At 40.1% G+C, this 18,312-nt stretch overlaps 1 protein-coding gene across 2 annotated transcripts in view; it reads left to right on the forward strand.

The window, feature by feature from the left end:
- The first annotated feature begins 3,244 nt into the window (after positions 1-3,244).
- Positions 3,245-18,312, forward strand: part of KCNK10 (potassium two pore domain channel subfamily K member 10) — a 54,507-nt gene continuing 39,439 nt past the window's right edge. Inside the window, exons 1-2 of one of the 2 annotated variants that reach the window (XM_063160153.1) lie at positions 3,245-3,316; positions 4,179-4,236. In XM_063160153.1, the coding sequence (XP_063016223.1) occupies positions 4,185-4,236 (52 nt within the window). In that variant the 5' untranslated portion in view covers positions 3,245-3,316; positions 4,179-4,184. Of the gene's footprint in view, positions 3,317-4,178; positions 4,237-15,232; positions 15,380-18,312 lie in introns of those variants that run through there. The other variant, XM_063160154.1, reaches the window with a different exon arrangement.

The raw sequence follows: 18,312 nt of genomic DNA on the forward strand, positions 1-18,312 counted from the left end.
AAATTATAAAAGGTTTCTACACTGGATCACGTCCAAATTAATACTACTGCAGGATGGGTCAATAGAATATAAAGAAAAGGATGCAATTCACTTGAGTTGCTCTCCTGGTCCCAGTGTAAATAACAGCACTCCTGTGCCAATCAACTGAAAGAAGAATAATCTTCACAATTAGAAACACCAGATTTCAAACAACTATATAGATAACCATAAACTGAATATTTATATACACAAATGAGTACAATGTTAAGTCTAGAACAAGACTGTCTAGGCTTCCATCTAGCCCTGCCTCATTTCTTCAGAGCTTTTAAGAAATGGAATGAACAAGTTACACATGATTTCTGTCTACTATCAAGGATCAAGTTATTTTCTCATTCCTGCTCATGAGATTTAAGTAGGTATAAGAGGTATTTATTCATCTGTTTTTCTGTGGCTTTCTTTGAATTACACCAATTTCACTTCTAAATCACTCACCACATTAATGAACAGTAAAAGGGCACTTAGCATTTTATTCTTTTGTCAATGAGATGGCTTGTAATAGAAGGCCTTTTATCTTTTCTGTTGTGATTGTCACAGGCCCTGTCCTGTAGAGTGCTGATTTTCAACTAACTTCAGCTCTGAGGATTTTGAGTCTGTACAATAAACCCTGAATGAGAAGTAAGAATTTAGGAAGCCTAGTCAAATCCTGAAAATTCTTGTCCAGGTACTAAAATAGGTTTATTTTTCTTGGTGATCTTTCATTTAAACATTAAATACTATTGAATCCACTTAGCTTATAAAAGTTGACAGAGTAACAGCTTGAAACATTATAGCTTCAAGGCACCAGTTCTCCCTGTCATAAGAATATGACATCACTGAGAGGTGAAAGGCCTTTTATTTGCATAAGATAATAGTTACATTTCTATGCAGCAGCTGTGCTGTCAGTGAAAGATGCCAAATTCATCTCTGGAGTAACCCCATTGATTTTAAATGAGTTACTTTGGGAATAAATTGGCCCACTCAATAAAATTGCAGGTTTGAGGCATTGAAATAATTGAGCAAGTTTTCCATGATCATAACATGATTAAAAAAAATTACAAAACAATTACATGATGTCATGCATTTAGGTACCTGATAGACCACAACTGATTTGCCACAAGGTTTCTCAATCATAAAGCTAGAGCAAGTATGTGGACCTTACAGATATTTTTTGGGAGTATGGGATAAAGGGGATACAAGAAACATAAATATGGTATTGTGTCCTTATTGTGTCATTATTATCTATTTAGTTTTACAGTAAGTCAAACAATTGTGACATGTCTCCATCATGTCATTTTCATGACAATTCCTCTTCTTTAGCCAGTAACAATCAGGATGCGTTTCTGGTAATACACCTGAAGAATTCACCTCCAGACTATAGACTTCTTGCATGTCTTAGCAGGAATTTGATGCTGTCAGCTTATCAGTGGACTGCTTCAGTTTGGCTGTCTTAGGTGAGTTCTCAGTGTACAGGTGTCTGTGGCAGAATACACTTCATCAGTTAACTGCTGATAGTTATGGTGGAGGGACAGGGTAGTGCTTGGGTTAAGGTTACACAGCTGAGTGACATTTGTCTTTATGTTAGGTTTTCCCTGGTAATATACAAGGAAGATGCCAGGAAGCTGGAAACTTCTGCATGCTAAGGAAAAGTTATTTACACACATACATATATTATACATGAGTGTGTATAAATACATGCATTGTTCTTTATTGATACATATTTGATAACTTGTCTTGTTGGGGGTTCAGAAAGCTTCTGAAACCTTTTAGGTTACTGTAACCATAATTCAAGTGATTACACAGCACAATTAGCAAAGCCTACCCTCCCTTTTGCTCCCACTCAGTTTGCAGAAGTAACGTCAACAGAAATCCCGAAGTGTGTTCAGAATGCATTGTGGTTTGCTTGCAAAGGAAATACCTTCTGCTACTGATGTCATCATTGCAATCATCTCAAATTCAATCTGACTGAGCAGGCTCATTATCATTCTCACCATGTCCTCCCTTAGAGCAGCCTCTCCCTCCTCCTCCTGTACAGCACAAAACAAGAGCCACAGGGGTGCTCAGATTAGGGGAAGGAGAGACTCCTAGCACCTCCCCCAAGAAAACTTGCTGCATTACTTCCATCTAGTTTCTTCAAACTACATGCTGCTTTACAGGACCTTGCACCCCAACCCTAAATGAAAGCGTGGATTCCCCAGTACTGATTTCCTTTATCCTGTTTGGTGTTGAACAAAGACTAGGAGAAAGCATGGATTTAGTTTCACAATGTGGATGTGAAAAGAGTGTGCCAGTCTTCACAGTAAGAGTTTCCTAAGGAGAGTCACACATTTTGGACTGCTTTGGGTTTGGTTTTTGTTTTTCTTTGTCAGGGCAGATTTCTCCTTTTTGGTCTTACAAGGTTAGCTCAGAGTTAACCTCGAGCAACAGATAGAAAAGAAAAACAGAAAGGGGCAGCTGAGAAAAAAATTACAGGGAAAAAAGCAGAGCACAAATTGTCACAGGCATCAGGTTTAGATCCCAACCACATTTCTTGAAAATTCAGAAGGTCTATGGAACTCTGGACTGATTCTGGTATGGGTCTCTGACCATGACATATGAGAATCTGTGGATCTGTCCACTAAACCATCTCCTGTAGGTGATCCCCTTCACACAAAGAGTTGATTTCCACTGTGAAAGAGAATAGGCAGGACAGGGTTAACTTCACACAGTTTTCCTTCAGGCCCCCAGAGGGGCTGGGGTTTTGTTTTCCTGGCTAAGGGAGGGGAGTTGGGGCATGTATTGTAACTGCAAGTGGAGACCTTTCTGGTGTTACTAGCCTGTTTTGGGTTTGAGGGAAAGCCTGGAGAACGAGGAAGAGGAGGGAGAATGCAGATCTGGAAAGAAGCAAGTGCCTGGTTATTGCACAAGTGTCCTCCGTTTCCCCGAAGGCCCCTGACAGCTTAGGGCAGCTTCGAGGAACATCCAGCCTCCTGCCCCCTCCCTGCAGCCTGGCCGCATCTCTCAGCCCCGCTGCGCCAGGCACTGCCTTGACGCCAAGTGTCTGTCTCTGTCCACAGTGCGGGTCGGGGACAGAAAGGGTGCAGGGGTCCCCTGGCTTTCGGGGTACCGTGTCTTGGTCCCCAGAGGCTGCGGGCGATCCCCTGCCCTTCCCCTCCCCCTGTGCTGCAGAGCCTCTGGATGCTGCCGTACTCCTGCCATGTGCTGCCGCCGCCGCTACTGCTGCTCGTAGCTTATCCGAGCGTGTCTCCGGCTGCAAACTCCGCCAAACAAGGCTGCATTCCCCTCCCGGGAAGGATTCCTCGTGAGTACCAGCCGGAGCCTGCCCCCTCCCTAGGCACCCGCACTGCCTCTTACAAAGGGACTCGCGGGCTCTCCCCACCCCCTTTTTCTGCCAGCGCAGAGAGGGGCTCCGTGAATTCCCTCCAAAGCTGTAGGGTGGCTCCCTCCTCCTCCTTCTCTTCTTCCTGCTCCGGCTCTCCTGGGCGAGCCAAGCCAAGCTGCTGCTGCATTGAGCCGGGGTGGTCCCGGCCTCGCCCCTGCCTCGCCCCAGCCGCGCTGCTGCGGCTCCCGCCCCATGGCTGACTTTTGCTGCCCCTCTAGAGCCCGGGGCTGAACCGAGGTGCGCTCATTTTTGGGGGATGGCTGGGGCCAGGGAGCTTGTGCACGTGTGGGAGGTGTCTCTGGGGGCGTGGGGGGCTGGACGAGTCCCCGATCCCTGCAAGCCTGCGTTGTCTCCAGCCCGGGTCCCCCTCGGGTGGGCGCAGCAGAGGGGCCGCGCTGCAGCGGGGACCCCGCCACCCTGACATCTGCAGGTGGACGGGGCGAAACAGCTGCGGGAGCCTCCCCAGGAGCCAGCAGCGCCCTGGACCCGCTGCCTACCTCAGTCTGCTCCGTTCCTGCTCCTCCAGATTCTCTCCTGTCCTCAGTCCATCCCTTATACGCCTCTCTGTGCTGGGGTGCCTGCAAACCCCTCCACTCCACTCCCCTGCCCGCCCCTCCCCACCTTCTTCGATTTATTTGTGTATTTCTTTCCTTGGCAACCACCAGTTTCCCTCTGTCAAACAGCGCAGGCTCCCTATAATTTGAAATTAATTTGTTTGACTGCAGCATCAGACAGGAAGGTTGGGAATTTATTTAATTCTTTTTACTCCGTTTGCAAAAAGGAAGCGATGAAATTTCCAATTGAGACTCCAAGAAAACAGGTGAACTGGGATCCTCAAGGTTGGTGATTCTCTATTACTATCATTACTCCTGTAATAACAATTATTATTATTGCTTGTGTCTGTTGACTCGTAGCAGACTATCTGATTCCAAATGGGAGGAGGCGTTGGATGTTTGTCTGCTTTCCATGAGCTCTGCTCAGTTTTTCTTGCTCAGTTCTATAGCAGTGCATTAGAAAATGCTGCTGAGATGTCGGGTTGGGTGGCTGCATGGCTAAAACCTCTTCTAGATATAAGTTTTACAGTTTTATATTTGATATCTCTCTTGCCTCGCCCTCTCCCTTTTTCTTGAGTATTTTCAAGGCAAACTTGGCTGGCATGTCAGTGATCTCTGGCTCACAGCATTGTTTGTTTTATCAGTGGCTCCTTTGTTGTTTCTAGTGATCATTGTCTCTGCTAAATGGGTGGTACAGGAGTGGACACAGATGTGAGTGCTTGTTCAGGGCTCCTCGATGGCATGTGTTAGTTGGCAGGAGCAGAATGCCGCAGCAATATCACCTTTAGTGTGGACAGAGCTTTAGTCTGAATGGTATAAAATGACACATTAAATAAGGGAGCCCAAAGGGACCTTTACACTCTTTACTGTGTCCTATTAACAGCTGATCAGCCCAAGTGGACAGTTTGATTAACTACATTGGTACGTTTGGACTCAATCTTAGGAAATGTGTTTGTGTGATGTGGAATGAGATTTACGCCAGTGCAGTGGTTTTCAATAAGATGATCCAAGTAGTATTTAAAAATAAACCATAGTCAAATACTCTCCTTGCCTGACATGGGGAGGAGGTTCATCTGCATCCTACAGAAGTGACTGAAAAAACTCTTTTGGTAATTTGTACACTGGTGTGTCATATTTCTGTGCATTGGTACAGGAGCAGAACAACTTGAAGCCATTGCTCGGGTTTGCAGCAGAACTGCTGGCAGCCAGTTGCTGTACAGCAGTGCTTGCAGGAATTATGAAGTGATAACATGGGCTTTGATTACTCCTCTTTATTCCACAGGTTTGGTTTTAGTGGTCAATTTGCCTGTCATCCTCCATGCCATCACATTTACAAAATGAAACATTAGAAACAGTTTCTCATGTTATAGAATGAATACAGCAGAACAATCTGCTGTACACACAATTCAGGTTTACTTTAAGCCTTAGTATTTCTTTAATTAGGTGAAGGCTGAAATCTATACATCAGCCTCCTCCGCCCTCATCTTTCTAATGAACACATGGGTAGTAGTGCTAACAGAGATTTGATTATTTAAATAACAATATATTCCTTATGCTAGGGTCTAAATTCTTTGTGGTGAAAACTTGGTCTACCCAGGTGCTTTTCTAAATGTGTGTTTGCTGAAGCTTAATTTAAATCCATTTTATGAATTGCAAAATGTCTTTTAATGAAAAAATCTTTTTCCTTCTTTTCTCTGACAAGGCGCATAGGAGGATGTATGATGGCATTCTGTGTGCAGCTTTTTGCTTGGCAATCAGCTTTAAAGCATATGGATCCAACAGGTGGTTGGCCACAATTTACTGATGTGATAAAATCAGGGTACTGTAGCAGTTAAAAGACCCAAACCCAGCAGGTTTCCTCTCCACCTGCTAAAAACTTCAGAATCCTACCAGTTATTTCCCCTCAGTGTATTGACTTTGTTAGGTAGACAGAAAGGATGCTGATGTATTGCTAAGAAGGAAGCAAAAGAAGTTATTTTCTAATTCTCCAAGAGACTCAGAGAAAGTAGATAAGATTTGGCGTAATAGAAAAAAGGCAATTTGGCAAGGAAAAGCTGTCAAAGTCCCAATCCTTTAACCAACAGAGGAACAGTGCAGTGACATTGTACTCACATAGTCCCACTGAAGAATTATGAGTGTAGAAGACAAAGTAGATCAGAATTCTGTTGTTTTTGAAACAAAAATATATTTACGTAGATATAAATGTTACCAATGATCTATGTGAAATAACTAAAAACTCTAAAATGAATTTGATTTACAATCACAATTATAGTCTGTTCTCTGCACATACAAGAATGATGTTATGGTTTGCATCCTGTGTGGTATCTCTGGAATGAAGAGCTGAAGTAGCTTTCCTCAGATACAACAATCAATGTGTAGAAAGTTGGGGTGAAGGGATGCAAAGAGCCCTAAGTATTAGAGCACAGCTCATGTACTAATACCAGGCTCATTTCAGAGCTTATTTTATAACAGTGCCCTGTTCTGTTTGTCAGCCAGAGAACATGCAGTTTCCATACTTTTGTCTGGTAACTGATAACTTGTGCTAACAGTATTTGGAATAGATCAACTGATGCTCCTGGCAAGCAAGATAGCAAGGACATAAGTGAGGGCTATGGCATCTCAAAGACTGTTTAGACTTGATTATTGCAGGCAATATTTTCTAGAAACTATCCACATTTCTAAAGGTTGGGATTCTTTTTTTGGAGATGTGACTGGCTTGGAATTGATGATATTGCTGGTTTGAACCCAGGTCAGAATGATAGTAATTGAAATGAATTAATGCTCAACGCCATAGTGCTGACTGAACTATAAATATTTTCATAGATAAATAGATTAGGTTTTGCTGGTGACTCTCTTCTGGCATAGAACTGGTATTCTCACTTTGCATCAGATCAAAGATCAATATACCATAGGAAGAGGTTGTTGGCCACAAAGTCAACAAAGACTTGGAGAGTGGAGAGAAGGTGTTTAAAAGAATATAATTGACATGAAGAATGGTCTGACATACAGCTGATGGGACACTGATCTCTTAGCCATTAAACTGGTCCAAGCAGGGCTTGGAGATGAAACTGTGACTTTATCATATTGTGTATTATCTTCATGTGTCTTGGGCATAAAGTATATCTCTGTGTTGCATGTAAATGCTGAGTGTATTTTATATATAAATCAAATATTTCATAAATCTGGAAGTGTTAAGTCTGGATTCCTACAGTGAAGTCCTCATACTAAATCAGGCAATCAAACTATATGAACCCCTTAACAAACAGATCAAACTAAATCACAGAAATCATTGGGACTTGGCCTCAACAATCCAATGTGAAATATGCCCTAGAATTTGATATATATTGATTAATATCCATGTAATTCATATTCAGTGAATGAATAGGTTAAGAAATTACTAAAAAAACCCAAGCAGGTACTTCAAGAATGTTTTAGGGAGCACTGGACATGTTGAGTAGGAATAAATGTTATCACAGTACCTGGTCTTACATTTTAAAAAACAAGCTTGCTATTTTGTGTTACTGGTGGAATCAGCATGTATGTACTCAATCAGAAAACATTTGATCTGCCAATATCTTATTGTCACTTCTCACATTTGGTGTAAATCTCATCTATACTTTCCAGAATATAAGATTTGATTTATAGCAGCACATGAAGACTTCAGTTCTCATAATTGTTGTTCATATCTCTCCTTTCTTGCAATCCTCCTGCTGTTTGTTATACCTACCTGTTTTCTGTGCTTGAATTAGCTCATGTCTTTGCACATGTATTTTTATATAGTACCTAAAACAAAGTGTGTCCCTCATCCTGTCTGAGACAGCTGGATGTTACAGAAATATAAATTTTTTTTCCCCTGAAAATTATCTGCTTAAAATTGGTGTTTCTTTGTAGGAAAAAAATATAGATGAGACAGCTTCAAATATGCTTAGAAATTATCCCCAAGTGTGACTATCTTTTAGGGTGAGGATGAGATGTCTTTTTCAAGGGAAGGATGTCTTGTGATGCTCATAGCAGGGAGCAAATGGAATTCAGTCTTGTTTTTTCCTTTGTGCCTGCAGTTTCTGCTCTCATTGTAGTGATATGGATTGTCAGAGCTTTTTGGATATCCAGCTCAATGTTTACCTCAACACTAAAGTTTTGGAACTCTGAAGTTTGCATTCAAGTTCCTGCATCCTTTCACAAATGCACTGTTTGCAGTTTGAAACTCTACAATCATGTATTTATTACCATCCTTACATTTAGCATGGGAGTTAATGGTCTGTGGGAAATAAAAACTGTGGTTGAGAGTCTGGAGTTCCTCTTCAAATTTTGCTACTGACTTACTGTTTAACCTTCAGGAAGCCACTTACCCTTTCTTGTCTTCCCTTTTTCCTAGACTGGAAAACAGGAATATTAATACATCCCTAATGCACAAGGGTGTTGTGAAATATAATTAACTTGTTTGGAGCAATCTAAAATCTGCTATTGAAAGAAGAGCTTATGCATTGCAATTAAATGCTAAAACAATTAGGAGGGAGCAAAACAGCCTGTCATCATACACAGATCGCATCAATTAAGAAATAAGGTTGTCTCTGCACTTTACAACTAGAGGAAACTAGTATCATTTATGCCCCATTAGAAGTACCAAAATACCTTTGATATTCCCCAGCTGCTGCTTTAGAGAAGCTCAAATCTTCCACAGGTCCTTTGTCACTGGTCTTGGGATTTCTCAGATCTGAGACACCTCAAGTAGCAAAGGACACCTATGTGTGGGACAATGAGCTGAGTCTCAAATGCCTTCATGCAGGTATCAGGTATCAAGATTGGACCATCCCTTGATGACTGTTTGAAAAATCTTCAACATCCATGCTCAGTACAAATTAAATTGATGCTGCTGGTGAAGTGTTACAAATTGCTGCAGTACCTGCTTTTTCTGTTCTTTTGTTTGAAGAGACCAATGATGAAGGTAAAGTTGATTAGAAAGGCAGAGATGAGTAGAATAAAGGTGCTTTTTTTTGTCCTCTGTTTTCAAGGAGAGATGTAAAAAGGAGTAGAATGCAACTGTGAGTTAGACAATATCCTTCTGCACTAGCAAGTTGCTTGTTACTAGCTCAGTAGATGAAGGCTGTTCTGGGAAGATGTAATGTATGAAAAATTAGGTCTGATCCCTGCTAATGACCCATGGTCAGAGGGTCCTGACCCTGTGCTAATTGTGCCACAAAATCATATTGGCTACTTACCCCCCCATCTGATAGACTGGGACTGCTGTGCCTGGTAAGTGTGGATTGTAGAACACTGCAGGGAGTTTATTTAAATGAGATATCTGAAGGAGGATATAAACTGGACAAAAAGGAGGACACCTGGAAGTGCAAGGTGTAGGCACAATAGTGCCAAATACAGTAAGGTGGAAAATTTGAAGAGTTTGGAAAACAAATAGAAGAGAATAAAAAAATCAGAACTTTACTGAAGGCTATGTGGAATCTGCAGAGAAGATGGATGAGTACTGTGGATGCCAGTGTAAGATAGAAAGATACAATTTAATTATGAGGAGAGAAAGAAAGACAGCAGACAGCTATTAGTTTTCTCATTGTTGTCTTTAGGGTGCCCTGGTAATGGTAAAATGAAGGATTCAGAAAAGTTAAATTAGTAGTAAGAAAGTGGCAGAGCAAAAGACTTGACAGTAGCTTTCTCAGAGTAGTGAAGAAAGACTGAACTCTAGTCAAGGTAAGAAATATGGAGGGTAGGGGATCATTGAGACGTCATCTGTAGTGTGAGGAAAAGGGAATGAAAAAATCAAAGGCAATAGGAAGCTGTAAGTCTAAGATAGGAAGAGCAATAGAATTGTCATCAGTGGGAGAGGTTAGGACAGGCTTTTGATTTCAGTGAAGAATACCAATGCTCTTTTTTGCTATGTACGTACAAGAGTAATCTGTTAATGGCTTTTGGACAGAAAAGTCCCTTGGGCAACTCTTGAAAAAACTGATGCTACCTGAAGTGATGGAGTTTGCTCTTAGGATGAAGATATATGATACCAGTTGTAATTGGGCAGGTTTTTGTTCAGCTTTTGGCATTTATGTGGATTTATGTAGCTAGTGTGTGGACTATATCAGCTTCAGACAGAAGAGTGCATATAGATGGCGACACAGTTTAATTCTTACCCTCCTTTTTTTATCCAGAGCTAGGACTTCTACCGCTCACTTCAGTGTGAGCAAAATGCAATTTTTCATTTTTAAAGAACTGTGTTGTTGCTGCAGGCTACTAAGAGTAAGGGAGTGCCTGGAATTACTGGGAAAACAGAGGCCCTAGATTTTGTGCTCTAAATAGGGTAAGCACCTGGAGTGCAGAAATGCGAAGGGAAAAATGAAGAGGTCAATATAAGAAAGGGATAAGCAACACACTAGTATTCAAGGTTGATTATTAAAGACCTCAGTGTGATGCAAGGGCCTAACCTTTATTTTATAATAATCTCAGTGTAATAGCAAAGGCCAAAGCAGAGAATATGAATGCTGAATAGGTGTCTGTTTTTTATATAGAAGTTTTATGTAAAAGAAGTGACATTCAGCAAAAGGCTAAATAATACCTTTTAAAATACCTTTTTCATAGGAATATCTCTGGTCTTTGTTTTCTGTAGGAGTTAAAAACATCCTGGGACCTGGCCTTTGTCAAACAGAGGCTGCTTATATCCCAGTTCCTGAGACATTGGTCATACTTCTGTAGTTTGTCTATTATGTAATGGGAAACCTGCTCTATGATGAACCTGCTGACTTTCATAAATGATGTGCCATGCAGTTCTCACTGGTTACCCCAATGAGATAAAATAACAGGTGAGAACAGCATATATCCTACACCCTTGTACTTCACTGTGGTAGTACCAATCCTTTTTAGTCCATGGATCACTATTATCCTCCAAGTTTACTTTCTGGACTGCTTTTCTCACAATCAAATATCAACTCAGAATATTCAAACAAAAATATACTTCAAAACTGAACTATGTATCTGTTATGACATTAGTGAGTCACAGAACTTAAGGACTGTTTCCTTGGTTTGGGAATGCTGAAACCAATAATTCAGATATCATCTTTTTCTTTAATTGCTAATCAATCCATATGCTATTACAAATCTTACTATTGGCAAAATGTCTCAAGTACATGTGTTAATATGGGTTATCCAGTTGTCCTAAAATATGATGAGCATAGGAGAACATTGGTGCAATTTTGAGGTTAGGGTAGAAATTTCAATGTGGGTATATCATGGTGTTGGAAGTTGAAATAACAGCTAGTAGGGTGATAGAATATGTTATCAAAATCTATATGAGAGAATAAAAAGGTGGAAGAGAATGCACAAGCCTGGCTTAGTTTTATTTTTATGCTTTTAAAATGTAAAGGAAACATCCCGCTGGAAACTGGAGTTGTGACAAGAGGTGTGAGATATAGCATATATGAAAGGGATTGAAATATGCTGCACTTAGGATCTGGAGTCCTGAAAAGGACTAGTAATCTGTTGCAAAATCTGGGTGTGGTTCAATTTCTTTTTTGAAATCTAGACTTACTTATTTCCAGCATTTTGTGAGAGTTTACTATTTGAAATTTTAGAAGGTATTTGAAAAGATATAAAGACCTGACAGGGAGAGACAAAATAAGTTGCTTCAGGAAATATGGATTACAGAAGAGTGGGTACAAAGTGTGACAGGGTCAAATCTGCTGACAGAAGTGCAGAAAATGCTGAATGAACAGAGTGTACCTGTGGTAAGGCTGAAAATGCAGTGAAAAGAAAATAAATGTGTAGACATAAAGATGAGTTTGTCTGCCTTCAACTAGAATTCACTGTTTTCAAGCACATGTTATTTCTGACTTTTAGAAGTAAGCATATATCATAGTTCATATTTTAAAAATCCCTGAAATATCTTTGTGTTCTCTATTGGTGCCACAGGCATGTATCAAGCTCTTCTGTGACTCAAACTAAATCACATTACAAATAATCTCATGGACATATTACAAAATATTTTTAGCTCATGAATTAAGTATCTATCTTAGATGATGATCTGTTTATTTCACTGGTCTTTCATTGGAGAAACATGCTTAATGTTTCTTCCTTTTGTTCCTCTATTTTGTCCCCAAATGGATGCATTTAATAGAACTTTAAATTGCCTCAGTTCTTTTTCTAGTAATCTGTGTATTATGCAAGAATGTGTGATACTTTTTTTGCTGAAGACAATAGACTGTTTTGCTAGCAGAGGATGACAAAAAACAACACCCTAAAAAATCTTCTTGGAAAGCAATACAAGTTATTATGGTATCACTGTTCTACAGGATCATCACAGTGCCTTAAGCACCAGGCTTTGAGTACCTAGGTTTGTTAGAGCCATATGTTCATATCTCAGCAGGACTGACTCATCTTTTCTTCCCTGGGAAGAAAAAACAACATGCCACTGACTTTACTGGATGAGGATTTTGGATTTTGGCAACTTCAACTTGTGCCACTGAGTTTTTGAAGATTCAGTGATATGTTGTTGAAGGGTGTTTGAATGATTTCCTACTTGATACTGCAATATAATAATATTAGTGTGATTTGAAAACAGAAAATACATACTGACAGCTTGTCCAGGGCTTTTAACCTCTCAAATTTCAGCTTTTCATCTTAGAGAAACAAAAGACAGTCACTAACTACTGTGTGTGAAAGACCTCATTGATTGAAAGAATTATGAAAGATGGTACTGCAGAAGCTCTGAGCTGAAATGCAGGAAGCAGCAGGAATATCTCAAAGATGTTCTTCTAGGTTAACCCAGATCTATCACCGATCACTTAAATGTTAACATTGCTAAGTTTGGATTGCACAGGAAAGCATTGGGCAGAGAGGCCTTGAGTAGCAGCAACCATGACAACTGCAGAAACCACCTCAGAGTCACCTCCTCATGATCCTACAGCCTGATTTGTCTTCATAGGAAATAGAGTCTGTTTATTGGGTTACAATGATGAGCTGACATGTGACTTGTGACCTGAATTTTTCATTGCTACCAGACATTTTTTTGTTGATTCAGTTTTCTAGAAATAGGCATCTGCTCATATTTAAGGGGCTTTAAGGTAGCTGACATATTTGTATAGGCCTGGTATATGTGATAATAGACATAAGGGTAGATAATAGACTTCTGCCCTTCTGGAACACAGCTTCAGGCCAATTTGGTTATCCCATAACCTCACACTTGGTTGTGGTATAGGCAACTGAATTACACCATTTGAGTATGACTTAGTTGGAGAATAAAACAGCCACATATAAGTAGGTATCTGAAATTCTAGGGTATTCTAAGTTTCTAAGGACCTTCTATGGTTTAGGGAGCTATAGGCAAATCTGGTTATTGGAGCCACGAGAATTTTCAGTTAATGTCTGGTTTAGGGTCAGCAGATTCTCTCTGGGCTGCGCTGATCGATTTGACCACATCTGTATTGACAGATTAATGGCATGTAATCCAAGTTACAGACAAGCAAAGAAATGAGACAAGGGTTGCTTCTGTTGACTAATACACTGAAAGTGTAAAAGAAAAATGTGTATATTATAAAGAATATAGAATAAAAGGATATAAAAATGCCTATGCTGAATAAATATGTTTCAAGCAGCAACTTTTTATTCCTTGTGGAAAATGTTTTTGACACAGATTAATCTTGTCCCATCTATTTTATATGTATTCTTCGTCCTGTTCCAGAATAGGTTTTTAAAGTATTGGGAACCTTTCATTCACTTTAACTAAGAGTATTAATGTATGTAAGAACTTAAGACCACAAAGTAGCTTGAATCCTCAGGTTATGCAAATAGTATAGCTTCAGTTAACTAAGATTTCAGACCATTTCCACATGGAAAGATTCACTTTTATTGGCGTTGCACAGAAAATTTGAGAAATTATCACTTAATTGAAATGCTAATGAGGTTTGCTTGAATTGGAAGTATTTTTCTATAGTTCCTATGCAATAGTCAGACTGGGGGACATGCCACTAGCCTGATGTCCAGTCAGTGATGCTGCTAAAGTCCTCTTCTCATGACTGAGATGATAAATAAATTCCTTCACTCCACTGTAAGGCTGTACCTCTGGCAGACAGCCAGTGTTAACTATATTTCAATGTAGATAGCTTCTTTCTAGGAAGGCCAGCACGAATCTTTGCTTCTTGTCTCTGCCACTTGATTGTTTTACCCCGAAGTTTCTTTTAACAAGAAAATCCCTCCCTTTGTACACAGGCCTTCTTATGCTAAATTCCAAGACTTAGGTTTCCTTGACTATCTGGTCTGGCCATGAGACCATTGGCTGAATTTCTTTTCTGACTCTGTGAGACAGAATATTTGGAAGATTCCAGCAAAATCCCTGACCCTAGATCATCCTGTGAGTACTTTGAAGAGGAACACACTGAAAACCTGTGGTGGGAGATTCAGACTCTTCCTAAATGTTGCTGGAATGCTGGGACACTTCCTATTGAGGAAAACTAAACAACTTGTTTCATACAAAGCACATAATGGTGTAATGAGAAATTTTGGTTTAGGCTGTAAAAAGAAGATTATGGATAAATAGCAGCATCATATTCAATCTGTCTGTTGTTCACTGAAGGGTGAAATCTGCAGAGAGCCTGAGAGCAGCTGTTTATTCTTTGGTGCTTGTACCATACTGACAAAAAATCAGTTTTTCTATATGTTACCTAGTGAGGAAAAACAATGGTATAGTAATTTCTTTTAACAGGAACTCTTTTTCATAAAGTCATCTCTACACCTCAAGATCTTGAGCCAAAAGCACTTGCTTCCTGTTTGGCAGAGCAGAGACCTGCGTGAACTAGAACACTCAATTTTAGCAGGAGCAAGAATTACCAATCTATTGCTAGGGAAACAAGTTTTAGCATGATCTATTGGTTTTAGTCTTATTTCAAGAAGAGAAAGGTGAGAATTTTTCATGGGTTTCTCTGTATTCAGTTTCTCTATAAATAGCCTCATAAAGCTGATAATAGCTCTGCTGCCAATGAGTGTGTTGGAACAAACACAGTCACCAATCTTGAAGCAGGATGGTTCCATATTTGGGACTTGCCCTGTCAATCACTTCTAATCTCCCCTCAGCACTTCCTGTTCCTCACTGTAATGCTCTTCTGCTCAATTTTTCATTCTCCTGAAGTTCATTGTTGAGTCCTGTCACACATGGACATGGGCTCAGGTGTCGGGGGCTGTGGGAAGGGTAGTGCTGAGAAGAGGAACTGAACAGGGAGGTAGGGGTGTGCTACCTCCCACGCTGCCAGCACGGTTGGAAAGAAGTGAGGGACAAGAGCAGATGGATGGATTTGGAGGAGGGCAGGGTAGAAGAGAGGTCAGGAGAGAGAGAAGGCAAAAGCAAGGGAAACAAAATCCAAACAGCCCTCCAGCAGTGAGTGTACAATCCAGCACAAGACAAACCTCTATCAAGTATTCGTCTGGACTTGGCAGCTCTGTAAGTAGTGCTACAAATGGTGTCAGCAGCAGTGCATCTTCCTGCAAATGCCAGTGCTAGCTAGGAACCCCCCTGAGGACTGCTGTCCTGAAGCCAAATGAGAAAAAACTCTGATGCTTTCAGCTATTCCTGGAGTTCATGTCCTGCCTTAGCACATCCATTCTTTTCACCAGTGAGCTGTCACGTATGCATTAGAATAGCGCAGTGCCTGGGAGAGGGAGGAGGGAGGGGAAAGTGTCCCATGACCATGACTTTTGCAGATTTTTTTTTTAATGTCAGTGGATAAGTCCTGGCAGATACCTGCTCAAGCCAGCCTAGGGCTTCCTGTTGTTTCCCTGACATTTGCACAGCCTCAGTAGCAGGAGCTCTAAGGCTGTGTTTGCAGAGACTAACTCTTGGGCACTCTGTTTTCAGTTCACGAGCACGCTCAGACTGCAGTTCTGACAGAGGAGAGGCTGGTTCAGAATCTGGAAGTTCTTGTAAATAATCATCTAGAGCAGCTTACATGTGGTCATCATATAACCAACAAAAGAAATAATCTGGTTTATGGCTGTCCATTAATTTTGTAACAGATAGAACGGCATTCTGTAATGCATAGTGGAAAAGAGGACATCCGCTAAAAGAACTTAAAAATTTGCTAACACATTGATGAAAAATTGTTGTACCTTCTTGATGCACATATGAAAAACAGCTTGTTTAATCAGCTTTTGAAATAACTCTTGAATTTAATTAATTTGCTGAGTTCTCAGTGGCAGTGTTTATGTGAGGCACACAGTGTTGTTTCTTTTCAGTGTCACAGGGGTTTATCTATTATTTGTGAAATGCTATGAGATTTGGCACAACTGATACAAATAGGAATGTTGAGGTGTGATTGACTATCTTACATTGAAAGGAAGGGAAAGGATTTCAAGAGCATTTTCCTGCTAGGAGTTGAGACGATTGAAAAGATTAATTATTTTTATTAATTTATTTTTAATATACCTTTAACATTTCAGTAGTTGGGGGGTTTTAACAGATTCTGGATGTTGAATATGAAAATATTAGCCTGTTTTTCTCTGTTACCCTTCACTGGTAACTTTTCTTGGATTCACAGGGATATGCAGGACATGAATAACACTGACAGTTTCTGGCAGGCGATTTTATGCCCTGTTCTTAGATACTTCCAATAAAGCTCATTTCAATATATTGATGGCTGTTCCCATGCTTAGCTCTCCTTGTAGCTAGACTTTTTTTCTAATATATACTCCCCTACTTCCTTGGTACAGATTAATCAGTTATTTCCTGCGCTGTTCTTAAGAGATCTAGGAAAGAATTTATCACTCTCTTTAGTTACTCAGTGTCTTATTTTTCTTATTTTTGTGAGATTACACTTCACCTTTTTACATATAATCTAAACAGCATTTTCATTTATGTTAAGCAAATACTTTGGAAGCTGCAATGGAAATTGATGTGGGGCGTTGAAAAGATGACTGCATTGACTATTAATAAGAACGTATACAAAAATTAATTTAGGAACAAACTTATTGGCATAGTGAGATTTTCTGGTGTTTATATGATTAAGGGCACTTAGATTTTAGCCCTTCAGACTTCTTATTTTCCTAGACCACCACTGTGAATTTTTCCTTTCCCTGTTTTGAAAGCTCCTGTGAGATGCTTGAACTGGCATTCTTCTGTGCTTTAAAACATTCACAATTAGAAATGGCACTGTCTTTCAGAAATAGAATAAGCATGAAAATGGTATTCAGACCCTCCTCTCTCACTACACTTTCTTGACTAAAATTAAATTTGCTGATGCATACATTTTTCTATCTCTTTAGGGACAGTAGGTTCAGAATTGCTAAATTATAGAATAGCAGAGTTTTACAACAGCCTCACAAAGCACAGGGACATGGCATAGCTCAGGGGAATGATAATTGCATAGACTTTTTAATCTTTTGTATACTTTTTAAACTGATTACAACTAGATTAATAAGTAATCCAACCTGTCAGGTTTACCCAGCACCCAATTTCAAGCCATTTAACATCTACAAGAAGACTGAGGTTTTCTTCCACTTTTTTAGGATTTTCAGAGGCATCACATTGTATTGGTACCTCATTGGTTACGTATGCGTGGACTTCCTGCCAACATGAAAAATTTAATCAATTTGACATTTAGCTTTATGTGAAAATGTATGCTGCTGCCATCCATTTTTCTTAAATGTGTGTAGAAAGTGAGTGAACTAAAATGCTTATGTTTGAGAAGAGAAAACTAGAATGAAAGGTAATAAAAAGTGAAAAATTCAAATCCACTCAACAAGACAAATGAATGTTTTTGTTCCAGATTGACCCAGCTCCAGTAGAGAAGGACAAAAATGCCTTATTGTTGGAAAGATGTTTGCTCCCTCTGTAGCTAACTCCTGTTCATCAATGTTGTTTAAATCCTGATCTATACATTGATGTTCTTAGTGCTTGGACTGATGACTTTTTCACAAAATCCATATGCAAGTAACTGGTGGGACTCAGAGGAAAAGCGTTGCTGAACAATACAGTCTGAGTTGTGTCCTCATCTTTATTGTGCAACTCTCTGTGGTGGGTTGACCTTGGCTGGCTACCAGGTGCCCACCCAGCCACTCTCACTCCTCCTCCTCAGAGATAGAGCCAGGGAGACCAGTTAGAGATTGCCATCACAGGCAAATGAGACTTGTATTGGGGAAAGTTTATTTGATTTGTAGCTAATTAAAATAGATCTGGGTGGTAAGAAATAAAGACAAAGGTTAAAATAACCTTTCCCTGCTTTACGTTTTCCTAGCAACTTTCTTGCTTCGTTCCTGACTGTTCTTCATCCTCCCCACCTCACATGGTGCAGGGGGGATAGGGAGTGTGGGTTTTTGGTGGGTCCATCTCCTCTAGACTGCACCTTTCTCCTTATACTTTTTCCTTGCTCCTGCATGAGT

This window comes from Melospiza melodia, chromosome 6 (assembly GCF_035770615.1).
Source record: "Melospiza melodia melodia isolate bMelMel2 chromosome 6, bMelMel2.pri, whole genome shotgun sequence".
Classification (NCBI taxonomy): Eukaryota; Metazoa; Chordata; class Aves; order Passeriformes; family Passerellidae; genus Melospiza; species Melospiza melodia.